The 21,452-nt window shown below is 46.3% G+C and overlaps 1 protein-coding gene across 1 annotated transcript in view; it reads left to right on the forward strand.

The window, feature by feature from the left end:
• The window catches only part of LOC123743223 (TGF-beta receptor type-2), a 64,713-nt gene that overhangs the window by 11,148 nt on the left and 32,113 nt on the right, over nucleotides 1-21,452 (forward strand). The window contains exons 2-3 of the mRNA XM_082968528.1: nucleotides 5,268-5,418; nucleotides 6,648-6,838. Of these exons, the coding sequence (XP_082824654.1) occupies nucleotides 5,268-5,418; nucleotides 6,648-6,838 (342 nt within the window). The remainder of the gene's footprint in view (nucleotides 1-5,267; nucleotides 5,419-6,647; nucleotides 6,839-21,452) is intronic.

The raw sequence follows: 21,452 nt of genomic DNA on the forward strand, positions 1-21,452 counted from the left end.
TGTTCCCTCACACAGACAGTACTAACATCCCCTCTACCTGACAGACAGTACTAACATCCCCTCTACCTGACTGTCTCTGACAGACAGTAGTAACATCCCCTCTACCTGACTGTCTCTGACAGACAGTACTAGCTTCTCCTCTACCTGACTGTCTCTGACAGACAGTACTAACATCCCCTCTACCTGACTGTCTCTGACAGACAGTACTAACATCCCCTCTACCTGACTGTCTCTGACAGACAGTACTAGCTTCCCCTCTACCTGACAGACAGTACTAACATCCCCTCTACCTGACTGTCTCTGACAGACAGTACTAACATCCCCTCTACCTGACTGTCTCTGATAGACAGTACTAACATCCCCTCTACCTGACTGTCTCTGACAGACAGTACTAACATCCCCTCTACCTGACTGTCTCTGACAGACAGTACTAGCTTCCCCTCTACCTGACAGACAGTACTAACATCCCCTCTACCTGACTGTCTCTGACAGACAGTACTAACATCCCCTCTACCTGACTGTCTCTGACAGACAGTACTAGCTTCCCCTCTACCTGACAGTCTCTGACAGACAGTACTAGCTTCCCCTCTACCTGACTGTCTCTGACAGACAGTACTAACATCCCTTCTACCTGACTGTCTCTGACAGACCGTACTAACATCCCCTCTACCTGACTGTCTCTGACAGACAGTACTAACATCCCCTCTACCTGACTGTCTCTGACAGACAGTACTAACATCCCCTCTACCTGACTGTTTCTGACAGACAGTACTAGCTTCCTCTCTACCTGACTGTCTCTGACAGACAGTAGTAGCTTCCCCTCTACCTGACTGTCTCTGACAGACAGTACTAACATCCTCTCTACCTGACTGTCTCTGACAGACAGTACTAACATCCCCCCTACCTGACTGTCTCTGACAGACAGTACTAGCTTCCCCTCTACCTGACTGTCTGACAGACAGTACTAGCTTCCCCTCTACCTGACTGTCTCTGACAGACAGTACTAGCTTCCCCTCTACCTGACAGACAGTACTAGCTTCCCCTCTACCTGACTGTCTCTGACAGACAGTACTAGCTTCCCCTCTACCTGACTGTCTCTGACAGACAGTACTAACATCCCCTCTACCTGACTGTCTCTGACAGACAGTACTAACATCCCCTCTACCTGACTGTCTCTGACAGACAGTACTAACATCCCCTCTACCTGACTGTCTCTGACAGACAGTACTAACATCCCCTCTACCTGACTGTCTCTGACAGACAGTACTAACATCCCCTCTACCTGACTGTCTCTGACAGACAGTACTAACATCCCCTCTACCTGACTGTCTCTGACAGACAGTACTAACATCCCCTCTACCTGACTGTCTCTGACAGACAGTGCTAGCTTCCCCTCTACCTGACTGCCACATCCAGTTGTCAAGCTGACAAACTCATTCCTTAAGTTACCAGTCCCAGGCCACACCACCAACCTCCTCTCAGCCTGGCCCATATGTGATTAGTTAACAGGCTCTGTGTCATGTCTCATGTCTCCTTCAGCCCACTCCCTTCCCCTGTTGGAGTCATTACGAAGGAACCAGGACTGCAGGCCCCCTCAGTGGCCAGGCCTCCCAAGGATCAGGTCTCCGTCCTGGGCTGTACTCTCTCTATGAGGGGGGTGGATGGATAATAACATGCATCCTGCCCCACTCTATTCCTTCCTCATTTGGGAGAAAGAGGGAGAGAGACAGAACAGGAGAGGAATTAAAGATTTATGGGAAAGGAAAGGAAAGGGGGAGAGAGCCAATAAGAGAAGAGAAAAGGGGGAGAGAGCCAGTAAGAGAAGAGAAAAAGGGGAGAGAGCCAATAAGAGGAGAGAAAAGGGGGAGAGAGCCAATAAGAGGAGAGAAAAGGGGGAGAGAGCCAATAAGAGGAGAGAAAAGGGGGAGAGAGCCAGTAAGAGGAGAGAAAAGGGGGAGAGAGCCAAATAAGTGTAGAGGAAAGGGGGAGAGAGTAATTAATTAGTTCAGTATTCATTAGTTCAGTATTCATTAGTTCAGTATTCATTAGTTCAGTATTCATTAGTTCAGTATTCATTAGTTCAGTATTCATTAGTTCAGTATTCATTAGTTCAGTTGATATGCTGCTTGTTACTGCTTGGCAGCCTTGGCTGTGGATACACCACTCAGTGTCAATAACAAATAATTACACAGTGGCTCACAGACACTGTCCTTTCTCTTTCCAAGGTGTTTCAGTGGGCCAGCTGAACTGTCCTTCCTCTTTCCAAGGTGTTTCAGAGGGCCAGCTGAACTCTCCTTTCTCTTCCCAAGGTGTTTCAGTGGGCCAGCTGAACTCTCCTTTCTCTTCCCAAGGTGTTTCAGTGGGCCAGCTGAACTGTCCTTTCTCTTTCCAAGGTGTTTCAGTGGGCCAGCTGAACTGTCCTTTCTCTTTCCAAGGTGTTTCAGTGGGCCAGCTGAACTGTCCTTTCTCTTTCCAAGGTGTTTCAGTGGGCCAGCTGAACTCTCCTTTCTCTTTCCAAGGTGTTTCAGTGGGCCAGCTGAACTGTCCTTTCTCTTTCCAAGGTGTTTCAGTGGGCCAGCTGAACTCTCCTTTCTCTTTCCAAGGTGTTTCAGTGGGCCAGCTGATCTGTCCTTTCTCTTTCCAAGGTGTTTCAGTGGGCCAGCTGATCTGTCCTTTCTCTTTCCAAGGTGTTTCAGTGGGCCAGCTGAACTCTCCTTTCTCTTTCCAAGGTGTTTCAGTGGGCCAGCTGAACTGTCCTTTCTCTTTCCAAGGTGTTTCAGTGGGCCAGCTGAACTGTCCTTTCTCTTCCCAAGGTGTTTCAGAGGGCCAGCTGAACTGTCCTTTCTCTTTCCAAGGTGTTTCAGTGGGCCAGCTGAACTCTCCTTTCTCTTCCCAAGGTGTTTCAGTGGGCCAGCTAAACTGTCCTTTCTCTTCCCAAGGTGTTTCAGTGGGCCAGCTGAACTCTCCTTTCTCTTCCCAAGGTGTTTCAGTGGGCCAGCTAAACTCTCCTTTCTCTTCCCAAGGTGTTTCAGTGGGCCAGCTGAACTGTCCTTTCTCTTTCCAAGGTGTTTCAGTGGGCCAGCTGAACTGTCCTTTCTCTTCCCAAGGTGTTTCAGTGGGCCAGCTGATCTGTCCTTTCTCTTCCCAAGGTGTTTCAGTGGGCCAGCTGAACTGTCCTTTCTCTTTCCAAGGTGTTTCAGTGGGCCAGCTGAACTGTCCTTTCTCTTCCCAAGGTGTTTCAGTGGGCCAGCTGAACTGTCCTTTCTCTTCCCAAGGTGTTTCAGTGGGCCAGCTGAACTGTCCTTTCTCTTCCCAAGGTGTTTCAGTGGGCCAGCTGAACTGTGCCAGACAGTAGCAGGCTGGCGAGGCGAGGTGCTTATCAGGAGAGACACACGAGCAGGGAGGGAGGACAGGCTGCCACCAGACCATGCATGAGCGTCAACACACACTGAAACACACACACACACACACACACACACACACACACACACACACACACACACACACACACACACACACACACACACACACACACACACACACACACACACACACACACACACACAGTCAGAACTCAGGCTAAAACACTGACTGGATAGACTCTGTGGTCTGCTGCCCTAAAAACTAAATGCTCTGTAGAGATTCCTGTGTCTATCGATGTACAGATATGATACAGACTGACTGTTCTCTGTGTCTATCAATATACAGATATGATACTGACGGACTGTTCTCTGTGTCTATCGATGTACAGATATGATACAGACTGACTGACTGTTTGACTCTGTGTTAGTGACTTTCATACGTCCTCTCTGGTTCTGAGTGAAGGACTCCTTTACCACTAAATACGGCTCAGTGGTTCTGTGGCTTAAGTTAGTGTGCAGTCAGTCAGTCAGTCAGTCAGGAACTTTCAGTCAGTCAGTCAGTCAGGAACTTACAGTCAGTCAGTCAGTCAGTCAGTCAGGAACTCACAGTCAGTCAGTCAGGAACTTACAGTCAGTCAGTCAGGAACTTTCAGTCAGTCAGTCAGTCAGGAACTTACAGTCAGTCAGTCAGTCAGTCAGGAACTCACAGTCAGTCAGTCAGGAACTTACAGTCAGTCAGTCAGTCAGGAACTTTCAGTCAGTCAGTCAGTCAGGAACTTACAGTCAGTCAGTCAGGAACTTACAGTCAGTCAGTCAGTCAGTCAGGAACTTTCAGTCAGTCAGTCAGTCAGGAACTTACAGTCAGTCAGTCAGTCAGTCAGTCAGGAACTCACAGTCAGTCAGTCAGGAACTCACAGTCAGTCAGTCAGGAACTTTCAGTCAGTCAGTCAGTCAGGAACTTACAGTCAGTCAGTCAGTCAGTCAGGAACTCACAGTCAGTCAGTCAGGAACTTACAGTCAGTCAGTCAGTCAGGAACTTTCAGTCAGTCAGTCAGTCAGGAACTTACAGTCAGTCAGTCAGGAACTTACAGTCAGTCAGTCAGTCAGTCAGGAACTCACAGTCAGTCAGTCAGGAACTTACAGTCAGTCAGTCAGGAACTTTCAGTCAGTCAGTCAGGAACCCACAGTCAGATAGACCAGAGGTTTGTCAGGACAAGGCAGGCCTCAACAGGTCAGGGAGCGGAGAGCGGATAGAGATCAGCTTCAGTGAAAGACACGCTAGAGCACACTGATCCCGTGTGGCTCAGTCGGTAGAGCAGACTGATCCCGTGTGGCTCAGTCGGTAGAGCAGACTGATCCCGTGTGGCTCAGTCGGTAGAGCAGACTGATCCCGTGTGGCTCAGTCGGTAGAGCAGACTGATCCCGTGTGGCTCAGTCGGTAGAGCAGACTGATCCCGTGTGGTTCAGTCGGTAGAGCAGAATGATCCCGTGTGGCTCAGTCGATAGAGCAGACTGATCCCGTGTGGCTCAGTCGGTAGAGCAGACTGATCCCGTGTGGCTCAGTCGGTAGAGCAGACTGATCCCATGTGGCTTAGTCGGTAGAACATGACACTTGAATCACACAGGGTTGTGAGTTCAATTCCCACGAGGGACCAGTATGAACAAATAGCGACATGTAAACACTCACTACTGTAAGTTGCTCTGGATCAAAGAATCTGCTAAATGACTCAAAATGTAAACAATGATTACATTGCTGGGATGCAGTTCACCCCTGTGATTGAGGGGGGGGTACCGTTCAGCACTTAGTGATGTGTTTCTGTGTGTAAAGTAATATAGTTACATCATATGAATGGATTGATTGATTGAATGACGACATATTGAATTTGATTCATTGTGTTTCTCCAGATGGGATGTTCCAGCCGCCCTTCAGTCTGAAGAAGTTGTGTATGTTCTGTGACGTGGAGTCTTCATCCTGCAACGGAACAGGAAGCTGCCTTTCTAACTGCTCCATCACCTCCATCTGTCCTCTGGAGCAGGAAGTCTGCATCGCCATCTGGTAGGGTTACAGTGGAGAGGGGGGGGGTCTGTGTCAGTCTCCATCTGGTAGGGTTACAGTGGAGAGGGGGGGGTCTGTGTCAGTCTCTATCTGGTAGGGTTACAGTGGAGAGGGGGGGGGGGGTCTGTGTCAGTCTCCATCTGGTAGGGTTACAGTGGAGAGGGGGGGGTCAGTCTCCATCTGGTAGGGTTACAGTGGAGAGGGGGGGGTCAGTCTCCATCTGGTAGGGTTACAGTGGAGGGGGGGGTCAGTCTCCATCTGGTAGGGTTACAGTGGAGAGGAGGGGGGGGGGGTCTGTGTCAGTCTCCATCTGGTAGGGTTACAGTGGAGGGGGGGTCAGTCTCCATCTGGTAGGGTTACAGTGGAGAGGGGGGGTCAGTCTCCATCTGGTAGGGTTACAGTGGAGAGGTTGGGGTCAGTCTCCATCTGGTAGGGTTACAGTGGAGAGGAGGGGGGGGGGGTCTGTGTCAGTCTCCATCTGGTAGGGTTACAGTGGAGGGGGGGTCAGTCTCCATCTGGTAGGGTTACAGTGGAGAGGAGGGGGGGGGGGGGTCTGTGTCAGTCTCCATCTGGTAGGGTTACAGTGGAGAGGGGGGGTCAGTCTCCATCTGGTAGGGTTACAGTGGAGAGGAGGGGGGGGGGGTCTGTGTCAGTCTCCATCTGGTAGGGTTACAGTGGAGAGGGGGGGGGGGGGGGGTCTGTGTCAGTCTCCATCTGGTAGGGTTACAGTGGAGAGGGGGGGGTCAGTCTCCATCTGGTAGGGTTACAGTGGAGAGGGGGGGGTCAGTCTCCATCTGGTAGGGTTACAGTGGAGAGGGGGGGGTCAGTCTCCATCTGGTAGGGTTACAGTGGAGAGGGGGGGGGTCAGTCTCCATCTGGTAGGGTTACAGTGGAGAGGGGGGGGTCAGTCTCCATCTGGTAGGGTTACAGTGGAGAGGGGGGGGTCAGTCTCCATCTGGTAGGGTTACAGTGGAGAGGGGGGGGGGGGGTCAGTCTCCATCTGGTAGGGTTACAGTGGAGAGGGGGGGGGGGGGTCAGTCTCCATCTGGTAGGGTTACAGTGGAGAGGGGGGGGTCAGTCTCCATCTGGTAGGGTTACAGTGGAGAGGGGGGGGTCAGTCTCCATCTGGTAGGGTTACAGTGGAGAGGGGGGGGGGGGTCTGTGTCAGTCTGTGCATGTTTCTGTGTCTGTCTGACTCTCTCTCTCTCTCCGTTATCCGTTATCTCCAGGAGGAAGAATGACGGTAACTACAGCATTGAGACTCTGTGTCATGACCCCTCCCAGCCTCTGTACGGTGTGGTGCTGGATGACTACAACAGTTCTACATGTACCATGAAGGAGAAGAAGAGCTCTGGAGGACCGTTGTTCATCTGTTCCTGTACTGGGGAGGAGTGTAACAATAACCTGGAATTCGCTCCCGGTGAGTACCTTCCTGCATCAGTCAATTCATCTAAAACACTTATTCTGTTAGTGAGTACCTTTTTGCATCAGTCAATTCATCAAATATACTTATTCTGTTAGTGAGTATCTTACACACCTACTGCATCAGTCAATTCATCTAATACACGTATTCTGTTAGTGAATACCTTCCTGCATCAGTCAATTCATCTAATACACGTATTCTGTTAGTGAGTACCTTACACACCTACTGTATCAGTCAATTCATCTAATACACGTATTCTGTTAGTGAGTACCTTCCACACCTACTGCATCAGTCAATTCATCTAATACACTTATTCTGTTAGTGAGTACCTTCCACACCTACTGTATCAGTCAATTCATCTAATACACGTATTCTGTTAGTGAGTACCTTCCACACCTACTGCATCAGTCAATTCATCTAATACACTTATTCTGTTAGTGAGTACCTTCCACACCTACTGCATCAGTCAATTCATCTAATGCATGTATTCTGTTAGTGAGTACCTTTCACACCTACTGTATCAGTCAATTCATCTAATACACTTATTCTGTTAGTGAATACCTTCCTGCATCAGTCAATTCATCTAATACACGTATTCTGTTAGTGAGTACCTTACTGCGTCAGTCAATTCATCTAATACACATATTCTGTTAGTGAGTACCTTACTGCATCAGTCAATTCATCTAATACACGTATTCTGTTAGTGAATACCTTACTGCATGAGTCAATTCATCTAATACACGTATTCTGTTAGTGAGTACCTTACTGCGTCAGTCAATTCATCTAATACACGTATTCTGTTAGTGAGTACCTTACTGCATCAGTCAATTCATCTAATACACGTATTCTGTTAGTGAATACCTTACTGCATCAGTCAATTCATCAAATATACTTATTCTGTTAGTGAGTACCATTTTGCATCAGTCGATTCATCTAATACACGTATTCTGTTAGTGAATACCTTACTGCATCAGTCAATTCATCTAATACACGTATTCTGCTACATTTAATCATCTGTTAACTTATATATCCATTAAATCATCCTGTCATTTACACAGCTGACAAATACATCAGGAACACACTGTCTATGGATAACACTGTTAGACCAGAGAGAAACGGTGTCGTAGACACTGGTTTAGAAACTTTACAGGAGGAAACAGCCACTCTCTTTCTAGTTATACTGTAAGGGTTTCTACTTTCTACCACCACTGAAAGGGAGAGTTGAGGTACATTGTAGTCATTTAACAGATGCTCTTATCCAGAGCGACGTACAGGAGCAATTTGGGTTAAGCGCCTTGCTCAAGGGCACATGGGCAGTACTGTAGGATAGAACAGGCTGACGTATTAGTTTCAGAGTGGAGACGATGTGGGACGGCGTTCCTCTTCTTCCTCGCTACAGGAAGACCTACTACACTGTCTACTTCTGGGAGAGATTGACAGCAGTGTAGTGTAGTGGGGACCTATCTCCCCCAGCCCTGTGGAGGTAGACAGTGTAGTGTAGTGTAGGACCTATCTCCTCCAGCCCTGTAGAGGTAGAGGTAGACAGTGTAGTGTGGGACCTATCTCCTCCAGCCCTGTAGAGGTAGAGGTAGACAGTGTAGTGTAGTGTAGGACCTATCTCCTCCAGCCCTGTAGAGGTAGAGGGAGACAGTGTAGTGTGGGACCTATCTCCTCCAGCCCTGTAGAGGTAGAGGGAGACAGTGTAGTGTAGTGTGGGACCTATCTCCTCCAGCCCTGTAGAGGTAGAGGGAGACAAATCCTCCAGCCCTGTGAGAGGTAGAGGTAGAGGTAGGGAGACTGTGGTATAGCGTGGGACCTGTGGGGCCTTGCAGGAGATCTCAGACATGTGGTTTCCTGTCTGTGCTTTACTCAAAGCAGAAACATCTCAGCCACGTGCTACTGCACAGACTGTATAGAAATATAGAGAGAGACAGGAGAGGGGGAGAGAGAAGGAGAGAGAGGGAGAAGGAGAGAGAGGGAGAAGGAGAGAGAGGGAGAAGGAGAGAGAGGGAGAGGGAGAGAGAGGGAGAGAGAGAGGGAGAGAGAGGGAGAGAGAGAGGAGAGACAGGAGAGAGAGAGGAGAGAGGAGAGACAGGAGAGGGAGAGACAGAGACAGGAGAGGGAGAGGGAGAGACAGGAGAGGGAGAGACAGGAGAGGCAGAGACAGGAGAGGGAGAGACAGAGACGGGAGAGGGAGAGAGACAGAGACAGGAGAGGGAGACAGGAGAGAGAGAGAGACAGAGACAGGAGAGGGGAGAGAGAGAGGGAGAGAGAGAGAGACAGGAGAGGGGGAGGGGAGAGAGAAGGAGAGTGAGGGGGAGAGAGACAGGAGAGGGGGAGAGAGAAGGAGAGGGGGAGAGAGAAGGAGAGGGGGAGAGAGAAGGAGAGGGGGAGAGAGGAGAGAGAGGGAGAGAGGGGGAGAGAGAAGGAGGGAGAGAGAAAGAGAGAGAGGGAGAGAGAGAAAGACAGGAGAGGGGGAGAGAGATTTTGATTTGAGAGAGAGGGGGAGAAGGAGAGAGAGAGAGAGTTCAGACAGAGTGAGGGAGAGAGAGAGAGAAAGAGGTGAAGATGGTGAGAGAGAGAGGGAACTATGACAACATAACCAACAAAAACGGGTCACAACTCCTGCAGCTCTGTCGCACGCTGGGTATGTACATAGTCAATGGTAGGCTTCGAGGGGACTCCTATGGTAGGAACACCTATAGCTCTGTTACAGCTCTGGGTATGTACATAGTCAATGGTAGGCTTCGAGGGGACTCCTATGGTAGGAACACCTATAGCTCTGTTACAGCTCTGGGTATGTACATAGTCAATGGTAGGCTTCGAGGGGACTCCTATGGTAGGAACACCTATAGCTCTGTTACAGCTCTGGGTATGTACATAGTCAATGGTAGGCTTCGAGGGGACTCCTATGGTAGGAACACCTATAGCTCTGTTACAGCTCTGGGTATGTACATAGTCAATGGTAGGCTTCGAGGGGACTCCTATGGTAGGAACACCTATAGCTCTGTTACAGCTCTGGGTATGTACATAGTCAATGGTAGGCTTCGAGGGGACTCCTATGGTAGGAACACCTATAGCTCTGTTACAGCTCTGGGTATGTACATAGTCAATGGTAGGCTTCGAGGGGACTCCTATGGTAGGAACACCTATAGCTCTGTTACAGCTCTGGGTATGTACATAGTCAATGGTAGGCTTCGAGGGGACTCCTATGGTAGGAACACCTATAGCTCTGTTACAGCTCTGGGTCTGTACATAGTTAATGGTAGGCTTCGAGGGGACTCCTACGGTAGGTACACCTATAGCTCATCTCTTGGCAGTAGTACTGTAGACTACTTTATCACTGACCTCAACCCAGAGTCTCTCAGAGCGTTCAGTCAGCCCACTGACACCCCTATCAGACCACAGCAAAATCACAATCTACTTGAACAGAGCAATACTCAATCATGAGGCATCAAAGCCAAAGGAACTGAGTAACATTAAGAAATGCTATAGATGGAAGGAATGTAGTGTGGAAACCAACTAAAAAACTATTAGGCAACAACACATTCAATCCCTTTTAGAGAACTTCCTGGACAAAACGTTCCACTGTAATAGTGAAGGTGTAAACCTGGCAGTAGAAAATCTAAACAGTATATTTGATCTCTCAGCTTCCCTATCTAATCTAAAAATGTCTAACAGAAAACCAAAGAAAATGAACAACAATGACAAATGTTTTGGTGAAGAATGCAAAAACCGAAGAAAGAAATTGAGAAACCTGTCCAACCAAAAACATAGAGACCCAGAAAACCTGAGTCTACGCCTTCACTACGGTGAATCACTAAAACAATACAGAAGACCTGAGTCTACTCCTTCACTATGGTGAATCACTAAAACAATACAGAAGACCTGAGTCTACTCCTTCACTATGGTGAATCACTAAAACAATACAGAAAACCTGAGTCTACTCCTTCACTATGTTGAATCACTAAAACAATACAGAAAACCTGAGTCTACTCCTTCACTATGTTGAATCACTAAAACAATACAGAAAACCTGAGTCTACTCCTTCACTATGGTGAATCACTAAAACAATACAGAAGACCTGAGTCTACTCCTTCACTATGTTGAATCACTAAAACAATACAGAAAACCTGAGTCTACTCCTTCACTATGTTGAATCACTAAAACAATACAGAAGACCTGAGTCTACTCCTTCACTATGGTGAATCACTCAAACAATACAGATAACCTGAGTCTACTCCTTCACTATGTTGAATCACTAAAACAATACAGAAGACCTGAGTCTACTCCTTCACTATGTTGAATCACTAAAACAATACAGAAAACCTGAGTCTACTCCTTCACTATGGTGAATCACTAAAACAATACAGAAAACCTGAGTCTACTCCTTCACTATGGTGAATCACTAAAACAATACAGAAGACCTGAGTCTACTCCTTCACTATGGTGAATCACTAAAACAATACAGAAAACCTGAGTCTACTCCTTCACTATGTTGAATCACTAAAACAATAGAGAAAACCTGAGTCTACTCCTTCACTATGTTGAATCACTAAAACAATACAGAAAACCTGAGTCTACTCCTTCACTATGGTGAATCACTAAAACAATACAGAAAACCTGAGTCTACTCCTTCACTATGGTGAATCACTATAACAATACAGAAGACCTGAGTCTACTCCTTCACTATGGTGAATCACTAAAACAATACAGAAGACCTGAGTCTACTCCTTCACTATGGTGAATCACTAAAACAATACAGAAGACCTGAGTCTACTCCTTCACTATGGTGAATCACTAAAACAATACAGAAGACCTGAGTCTACTCCTTCACTATGTTGAATCACTAAAACAATACAGAAGACCTGAGTCTACTCCTTCACTGTGGTGAATCACTAAAACAATACAGAAAACCTGAGTCTACTCCTTCACTATGTTGAATCACTAAAACAATACAGAAGACCTGAGTCTACTCCTTCACTATGGTGAATCACTAAAACAATACAGAAAACCTGAGTCTACTCCTTCACTATGGTGAATCACTAAAACAATACAGAAGACCTGAGTCTACTCCTTCACTATGTTGAATCACTAAAACAATACAGAAGACCTGAGTCTACTCCTTCACTATGTTGAATCACTAAAACAATACAGAAAACCTGAGTCTACTCCTTCACTATGTTGAATCACTAAAACAATACAGAAATACACTACGGGAAAAGAAGCACGTCAGAAATCAGCTCAATGTAATGGAAGAATCCATGGACTCTAACCACTTCTGGGAACATTGGAAAACACTAAACAAACAACATAAAGAATTATCTATCCAAAACAGAGATGTCTGGGTAAACCACTTCTCCAATCTTTTTGGCTCTATAACAAAGAACAAACAGCAAAAACATATACAGGATCAAATACAAACGTTAGAATCAACTATTAAAGACTACCAGAACCCACTGGATTCTCCAATTACCTTGAATGAACTACAGGACAACATAAAAACCCTCCAACCCTAAAAGGCCTGTGGTGTTGATGGTATCCTCAATGAAATTATAAAATATACACACAACAAATTCCAATTGGCTATACTAAAACTCTTTAACATCATCCTTAGCTATGGCATCTTCCCCAATATGTGGAACCAAGGACTGATCCCCCCCCCCAATCCACAAAAGTGGAGACAAATTTGACCCCAATAACTACCGTGGGATATGCGTCAACAGCAACCTTGGGAAAATCCTCTGTATTATCATTAACAGCAGACTTGTACATTTCCTCAGTGAAAACAATGTACTAAGCAAATGTCAAATTAAAATAGGCAAAAAAAAAAAAAAATAGGCAAAAAACACACATTTCTTCCCACAAGGCCGTGGGGTGAGACAGGGATGCAGTTTAAGCCCCACCCTCTTCATCATATATATCTATGAATTGGCTAGGGCACTAGAACAGTCTGCAGCACCCAGCCTCACCCTACTAGAATCTGAAGTCAAATGTCTACTGTTTGCTGATGATCTGGTGCTTCTGTCACCAACCAAGGAGGGCCTACAGCAGCACCTAGATCTTCTGCACAGATTCTGTCAGACCTGGGCCCTGACAGTAAATCTCAGTAAGACCAAAATAATGGTGTTCCAAAAAAGGTCCAGTCGCCAGGACCACAAATACAAATTCCATCTAGACACCGTTGTCCTAGAGCACACAAAAAACTATACATACCTCGGCCTAAACATCAGCACCACAGGTAACTTCCACAAAGCTGTGAACGATCTGAGAGACAAGGCAAGAAGGGCCTTCTTTTAATTATTCCTGCTCTATAAATGCCTTGCATTGTTGTCCACTTAGGTGCTAGCATAGCATAGCATTCTCTCCTTAGGGCCTATCATTCCCTAGCATAGCATTCTCCCCCTAGGCCCTATCATTCCCTAGCATAGCATTCTCCCCCTAGGCCCTATCATTCCCTAGCATAGCATTCTCCCCCTAGGCCCTATCATTCCCTAGCATAGCATTCTCCCCCTAGGCCCTATCATTCCCTAGCATAGCATTCTCCCCCTAGGCCCTATCATTCCCTAGCATAGCATTCTCCCCCTAGGCCCTATCATTCCCTAGCATAGCATTCTCCCCCTAGGCCCTATCATTCCCTAGCATAGCATTCTCCCCCTAGGCCCTATCATTCCCTAGCATAGCATTCTCCCCCTAGGCCCTATCATTCCCTAGCATAGCATTCTCCCCCTAGGCCCTATCATTCCCTAGCATAGCATTCTCCCCCTAGGCCCTATCATTCCCTAGCATAGCATTCTCCCCCTAGGCCCTATCATTCCCTAGCATAGCATTCTCCCCCTAGGCCCTATCATTCCCTAGCACAGCATTCTTCTGACATGCCTAGAGCAGTCTTACTGTGGGCCACCAAGTTATACAGACACTACAACTCTGTGTTTGGGTCATTCATTGTGTGTGTGTGTGTGTGTGTGTGTGTGTGTGTGTGTGTGTGTGTGTGTGTGTGTGTGTGTGTGTGTGTGTGTGTGTGTGTGTGTGTGTGTGTGTGTGTGTGTGTGTGTGTGTGTGTGGGTGTGTACGTGTGGGTGTGTGTTTGTGTGAGTGTGTACATGTGGGTGTGTGTTTGTGTGAGTGTGTACATGTGGGTGTGTGTTTGTGTGAGTGTGTACATGTGGGTGTGTGTTTGTGTGAGTGTGTACATGTGGGTGTGTGTTTGTGTGAGTGTGTACATGTGGGTGTGTGTTTGTGTGAGTGTGTACATGTGGGTGTGTGTTTGTGTGAGTGTGTACATGTGGGTGTGTGTTTGTGTGAGTGTGTACATGTGGGTGTGTGTTTGTGTGAGTGTGTATGTGGGTGTGTGTTTGTGTGAGTGTGTACATGTGGGTGTGTGTTTGTGTGAGTGTGTACATGTGGGTGTGTGTTTGTGTGAGTGGGTGTGTATGTGTGGGTGTGTATGTGTGAGTGTGTATGTGTGGGTGTGTATGTGTGAGTGTGTACATGTGGGTGTGTGTTTGTGTGAGTGTGTACATGTGGGTGTGTGTTTGTGTGAGTGTGTACATGTGGGTGTGTGTTTGTGTGAGTGTGTACATGTGGGTGTGTGTTTGTGTGAGTGTGTACGTGTGGGTGTGTGTTTGTGTGAGTGTGTACGTGTGGGTGTGTGTTTGTGTGGGTGTGTGTTTGTGTGAGTGTGTACGTGTGGGTGTGTGTTTGTGTGAGTGTGTACGTGTGGGTGTGTGTTTGTGTGAGTGTGTACGTGTGTGAGTGTGTACGTGTGGGTGTGTGTTTGTGTGAGTGTGTACGTGTGGGTGTGTGTTTGTGTGAGTGTGTACATGTGGGTGTGTGTTTGTGTGAGTGTGTATGTGGGTGTGTATGTGTGGGTGTGTGTGTGTGTGAGTGTGTATGTGTGGGTGTGTGTTTGTGTGAGTGTGTATGTGGGTGTGGGTGTGTGTTTGTGTGAGTGTGTATGTGGGTGTGGGTGTGTGTTTGTGTGAGTGTGTACGTGTGTGAGTGTGTACGTGTGGGTGTGTGTTTGTGTGAGTGTGTACGTGTGGGTGTGTGTTTGTGTGAGTGTGTACATGTGGGTGTGTGTTTGTGTGAGTGTGTATGTGGGTGTGTATGTGTGGGTGTGTGTGTGTGTGAGTGTGTATGTGGGTGTGTGTTTGTGTGAGTGTGTGTGTGGGTGTGAGTGTGTGTGAGTGTGTATGTGTGGGTGTGTGTTTGTGTGAGTGTGTATGTGTGGGTGTGTGTTTGTGTGAGTGTGTATGTGGGTGTGGGTGTGTGTTTGTGTGAGTGTGTACATGTGGGTGTGTGTTTGTGTGAGTGTGTATGTGGGTGTGTGTTTGTGTGAGTGTGTACGTGTGGGTGTGTGTTTGTGTGAGTGTGTATGTGTGGGTGTGTGTGTGTGTGGGTATGTGTGGGTGTGTGTGTGTGTGGGTGTGTATGTGTGGGTGTGTGTTTGTGTGGGTGTGTGTTTGTGTGAGTGTGTACATGTGGGTGTGTGTTTGTGTGAGTGTGTACATGTGGGTGTGTGTTTGTGTGAGTGTGTACATGTGGGTGTGTGTTTGTGTGAGTGTGTACATGTGGGTGTGTGTTTGTGTGAGTGTGTACATGTGGGTGTGTGTTTGTGTGAGTGTGTACATGTGGGTGTGTGTTTGTGTGAGTGTGTGTGTGTGTGTGTGTGTGTGTGTGTGTGTGTGTGTGTGTGTGTGTGTGTGTGTGTGTGTGTGTGTGTGTGTGTGTGTGTGTGTGGGTGTGTGTGTGGGTAGAAATACTACTTGATCACCAAATGTCTGTGGAGAAATGAATGATTGTCAAGACAACAGATCCAGATGTTACTGATCAACCAGAGTTGTATCATTCTTGTCTGTTGTTCCTGTGTTTCCTGTCTGCTTGGCCAGACGGCTCTTGTTTCTAATCAGTCACTCAGACTCGTGAAGATCTGTCTGGATCAGTGTGTTACTCTGCAATGTCCTCCTTTTCAGCTTGTGAATTTGACAGCTTCAATTGGGAAGTGAAGCGTAGTCAACATTGAGAAGGGAAGCTTGGTCAACATTGAGAAGGGAAGCTTGGTGAACATTGAGAAGGGAAGCTTGGTCAACATTGAGAAGGGAAGCTTGGTGAACAATTGAGAAGGGAAGCTTGGTAAACATTGACAAGTGAAGCGTAGTCAACATTGGGAAGGGAAGCTTGGTCAACATTGAGAAGGGAAGCTTGGTTAACAATTGAGAAGGGAAGCGTAGTCAACATTGAGAAGGGAAGCGTAGTCAACATTGAGAAGGGAAGCGTAGTCAACATTGAGAAGGGAAGCGTGGTCAACATTGAGAAGGGAAGCTTGGTCAACATTGAGAAGGGAAGCGTAGTCAACATTGAGAAGTGAAGCGTAGTCAACATTGAGAAGGCAAGCTTGGTCAACATTGAGAAGGGAAGCGTAGTCAACATTGAGAAGTGAAGCGTAGTCAACATTGACAAGGGAAGCGTAGTCAACATTGAGAAGGGAAGCGTAGTGAACATTGAGAAGGGAAGCGTAGTCAACATTGAGAAGGGAAGCGTAGTCAACATTGAGAAGGGAAGCGTAGTCAACATTGAGAAGGGAAGCGTAGTCAACATTGAGAAGGGAAGCGTAGTCAACATTGAGAAGGGAAGCGTAGTCAACATTGAGAAGTGAAGCGTAGTCAACATTGAGAAGGGAAGCGTAGTCAACATTGAGAAGGGAAGCGTAGTCAACATTGAGAAGGGAAGCGTAGTCAACATTGAGAAGGGAAGCGTAGTCAACATTGAGAAGGGAAGCGTAGTCAACATTGAGAAGGGAAGCGTAGTCAACATTGAGAAGGGAAGCATGGTCAACATTGAGAAGGGAAGCGTAGTCAACATTGAGAAGTAAAGTCACAAAAACACATTTCTAGTAATGTTGTTGTTGTCAGAATTACTTTCACTCTCTAAAAGTAGCCTGTAATTCAACTCATGTGATTTAGAGATAAGGATATAATTGATTAATGAATGAATATAAATTCACGGTGTGTTGAAAAGATGTCTGTGTTAACTGTTGTTCAAGGTCTCCTAGCTTGTTTCCATCCCTGGGTTATTTTAACAACCCCTGATTATGAATAATACCCTCCTCATCATCTGTCCCAAAGCATTCTGGTCCCTGGCTATTGTATTATAATAGAAGAAGAAGAAGAAGAAGGGAAAATATGTCTTGTGCCTTTATTCCAGTCAGTTGGTCGCTCTGTGAGATTTTACAGTTCCTCATACTGTGGAATCTTGGCCTGCAGTAACACTGAACAGATTTAAAGAGGAGTGACTCACGGGAAGACAGAGAGAGACAGAGAGAGACAGAGAGAGAGACAGAGAGAGAGAGAGAGAGAGAGAGAGAGAGAGAGAGAGTGGGAAAGAGAGGGGGGAGGTAGAGAGAGAGAGCGGTGGAGGGAGAGAGAGGGGGGAGGTAGAGAGGGGGTAGAGAGAGAGAGCGGGGAGGGAGAAAGAGAAAGTGAGTGAGAGAGAGGGGGTAGTTAAAGAGAGTGAGAGGAGAGAAAGAGAGGCAGAGAGGACAGAGGGAAAGATATAGACTGAGAGAAAGAGAGAGGGGGGAGGTAGAGAGAGAGAGCGGGGAGGGAGAGAGAGTGGGAAAGAGAGGGGGGAGGTAGAGGGGGGGAGGTAGAGAGAGAGAGCAGTGGAGGGAGAGAGAGGGGGGAGGTAGAGAGGGGGTAGAGAGAGAGCGGGGAGGGAGAAAGAGAAAGTGAGTGAGAGAGAGGGGGTAGTTAAAGAGAGTGAGAGGAGAGAAAGAGAGGCAGAGAGGACAGAGGGAAAGATATAGACTGAGAGAAAGAGAGAGGGGGGAGGTAGAGAGAGAGAAAGGGCAGAGAGGGTGAGAGGAGAGAGATATGAGACGTGGTTATAAAGCTGTTACCAGACCACATCTATAATGTGTGTGATAATCACATTAATATAGACCATGTTACCATGATCACCAGCCTGTTCCTGGAAGGATTCCCTCTGTGTTCCAAATGACACCCCATAGGGCTCTAGTCAGTAGGATTAGGATTAGGTTTAGGATTAGGATTAGGGTTAGGGTTAGGGTTAGGATTAGGGTTAGGGTTAGGATTAGGATTAGGGTTAGGATTAGGGTTAGGGTTAGGGTTAGGATTAGGATTAGGGTTAGGATTAGGGTTAGGATTAGGATTAGGGTTAGGATTAGGATTAGGGTTAGGGTTAGGATTAGGGTTAGGGTTAGGATTAGGATTAGGGTTAGGATTAGGGTTAGGGTTAGGGTTAGGATTAGGATTAGGGTTAGGATTAGGATTAGGGCGATGCTCTGTGATAAAGAGCTGTTGTTAATACACAAGTATTACGTTTTCATAAGAATAAAGTTATTACAGTTATTAAATGTGTTATTAATGCATGAATATTATGGGAATAACTGCTTTCATAGATGGCATCTTGGGGACATTTGGTAAAAAAAGTTCCCACTAAACATGCTGCACCTCACTAGCTTGTTCTGTGCTTCTACTGCCAGTCAGAGAGCATGACACTCCCTTGTCTGAGATTCATTTGTCCTCTAAACTGAAACATTATTCAGAACAATGTTGATGTTGAGATAGTTAGATATTTAGTTCATGGTTATGGAATCAGAGAGCATGAATCTAAATCCATCGTAAAACTTTGACATGCATACACACACACACACACACACACACACACACACACACACACACACACACACACACAGACACAGACACAGACACATGCACACACAAACACACACACACACACAGACACACACACACACACACACGCACTCACATACACACACACGCACTCACACACACACACACACACACACACACACACACACACACATACAAACACACACAGACACACACAGACACAGACATACACAAACACACAGACACACACACGCACACACACACACACACACACACACACACACACACACACACACACACACACACACACACACACACACACACACACACACACACACACACACATAGTGTAGTTTAATTGCAGACCCTGAGGAGAGGAGTCTTAATAGTGTGAATGGTGTCAAACCACATGAGCTATGCGAGAACAGCTCTCTCTCTCTGTCTCTCTCTCTCTCTCTGTCTCTCTCTCTCTCTGTCTCTGTCTCTCTCTCTCTCATTCTCTCTCTCATTCTCTCTCTCATTCTCTCTCTCTCTCTCTCTCTCTCTCTCTCTCTCTCTCTCTCTCTGCCTCTCTCTTCTCTCTCTCTCTTCTCTCTCTCTCTGCCTCTCCCCCCTCTCTCTCTCTCTCTCTCTCTCTCTCTCTCTCTCTCTGCCTCTCTCTTCTCTCTCTCTCTTCTCTCTCTCTCTGCCTCTCCCCCCTCTCTCTCTCTCCCCCCCTCTCTCTCTCCCCCCCCCTCTCTCTGTCTCTCCCCCCCTCTCTCTCTCCCCCCTCCCTCTCTATGCCTCTCCCCCCCTCTCTCTGCCTCTCCCCCTCTCTCTATCTGCCTCTCCCCCCTCTCTCTATCTGCCTCTCCCCCCTCTCTCTCTCTTCTCTCTCTCTCTACTAAAAAGGCTAGGTTTAGTTAGAGACACACCTTGGCATGTTCACACTGCCAAACTATGTTCAGTAAAGTTTTATTTGAAGCTTGTGAGTTAGCACTCTGCTCTCCCTCTCCTTCTCTGAAAATGTTTTAAAAACTACTGGAAGTATATGACTTGTTCTGTTTGTGTCTAAAGCTCAGCTTGAAGCCATTAACTGACAGGTTTACTGTCACCTCCTACCTATCTGTAACACACACACACACACACACACACACACACACACACACACACACACACACACACACACACACACACACACACACACACACACACACACACACACACACACACACACACACACACACACACACACACACACCTTCCCCAGCCCCAGTTCCCTGCCCCAGCCTTACTGCCCTGCCTCCTGCCCACAGAGCGTAACTGGCAGAGAGGCTCTGTGTTTGGGTGTGGAGTCTCTGGACCTCCTTCGGTGGTAAACGGCAGCCTGGCGGTTCAACCCACAGTGTGCCAGACAGGGTGATTTTCCTCAGAGAGACACAGACTGAGACAGGCATTGAACTGGTGCCCAGAGTAGAGAGCACCCACAGGACACAGTGTCTCCTCTGTTACCATTCTGGACCAAAGGGGGCCTGGTAAGTCTTACCTTACCAGGCCTGAATAAAGTTGTGTTGCGTTGAGCCCTATTCCACTCTATTCTATTCTACTCTACTCTATTATATTATATTTGGCTCGGCTCTATTCTACTCTATTCTACTCTATTCTACTCTATTCTACTCTATTCTACTCTACTCTATTTTACTCTACTCTACTCTACCCTACTCTATTATACTCTATTCTACTCTACTCTATTCTACTCTCCTCTCCTCTACTCTAACATACTCTATTCTACTCTACTCTATTATACTCTACCCTACTCTATTATACTCTATTCTACTCTACTCTATTCTACTCTACTCTACTCTATTATTCTCTATTCTACTTTACTGTACTCTATTCTACTCTACTCTATTATACTCTACTCTATTCGATTCTACTCTACTCTACTCTATTATACTCTATTCTATTCTACTCTACTCTATTATACTCTACTCTACTCTATTCTACTCTACTCTATTATACTCTATTCTACTCTACTCTATTATATTATATTATATTCGGCTCGGCTCTATTCTACTCTACTCTACTACTTCATATCTGGACTCTATTCATATCTGAACCCTATTCATATCTGAACCCTATTCATATCTGGACTCTATTCATATCTGAACCCTATTCATATCTGAACCCTATTCATATTGTAAAGGCACGGGGATGAAGACCAAACAAACACGTAACAAAACACAGGGTTGAAACCCAAAACAAAAGAGCGAGGAGTATTCTGAACCCTATTCATATCTGGACCCTATTCATATCTGAACCCTATTCATATCTGGACTCTATTCATATCTGAACCCTATTCATATCTGGACTCTATTCATATCTGAACCCTATTCATATCTGAACTCTATTCATATCTGAACCCTATTCATATCTGGACTCTATTCATATCTGGACTCTATTCATATCTGAACCCTATTCATATCTGAACTCTATTCATATCTGAACTCTATTCATATCTGAACTCTATTCATATCTGAACCCTATTCATATCTGGACTCTATTCATATCTGAACCCTATTCATATCTGAACCCTATTCATATCTGGACTCTATTCATATCTGAACCCTATTCATATCTGGACCCTATTCATATCTGAACCCTATTCATATCTGGACTCTATTCATATCTGAACCCTATTCATATCTGAACCCTATTCATATCTGAACTCTATTCATATCTGAACTCTATTCATATCTGAACCCTATTCATATCTGGACTCTATTCATATCTGAACCCTATTCATATCTTTACATATAAACACTATTATCACTGTGACATTTTAAGAGTAAAGGCCAAAGTGAACGTCACCGGACTCCCACAATCACTGTAGTGTTTTATAAAGATACATTTTATTCTGTACCAAGTAAAAAGGGTTGTGCCTTTTCTATTTGTGGAACACGATGCAACACAAC

Source organism: Salmo salar, chromosome 02, assembly GCF_965601325.2.
Source record: "Salmo salar chromosome 02, fSalSal1, whole genome shotgun sequence".
Taxonomy (NCBI): Eukaryota; Metazoa; Chordata; class Actinopteri; order Salmoniformes; family Salmonidae; genus Salmo; species Salmo salar.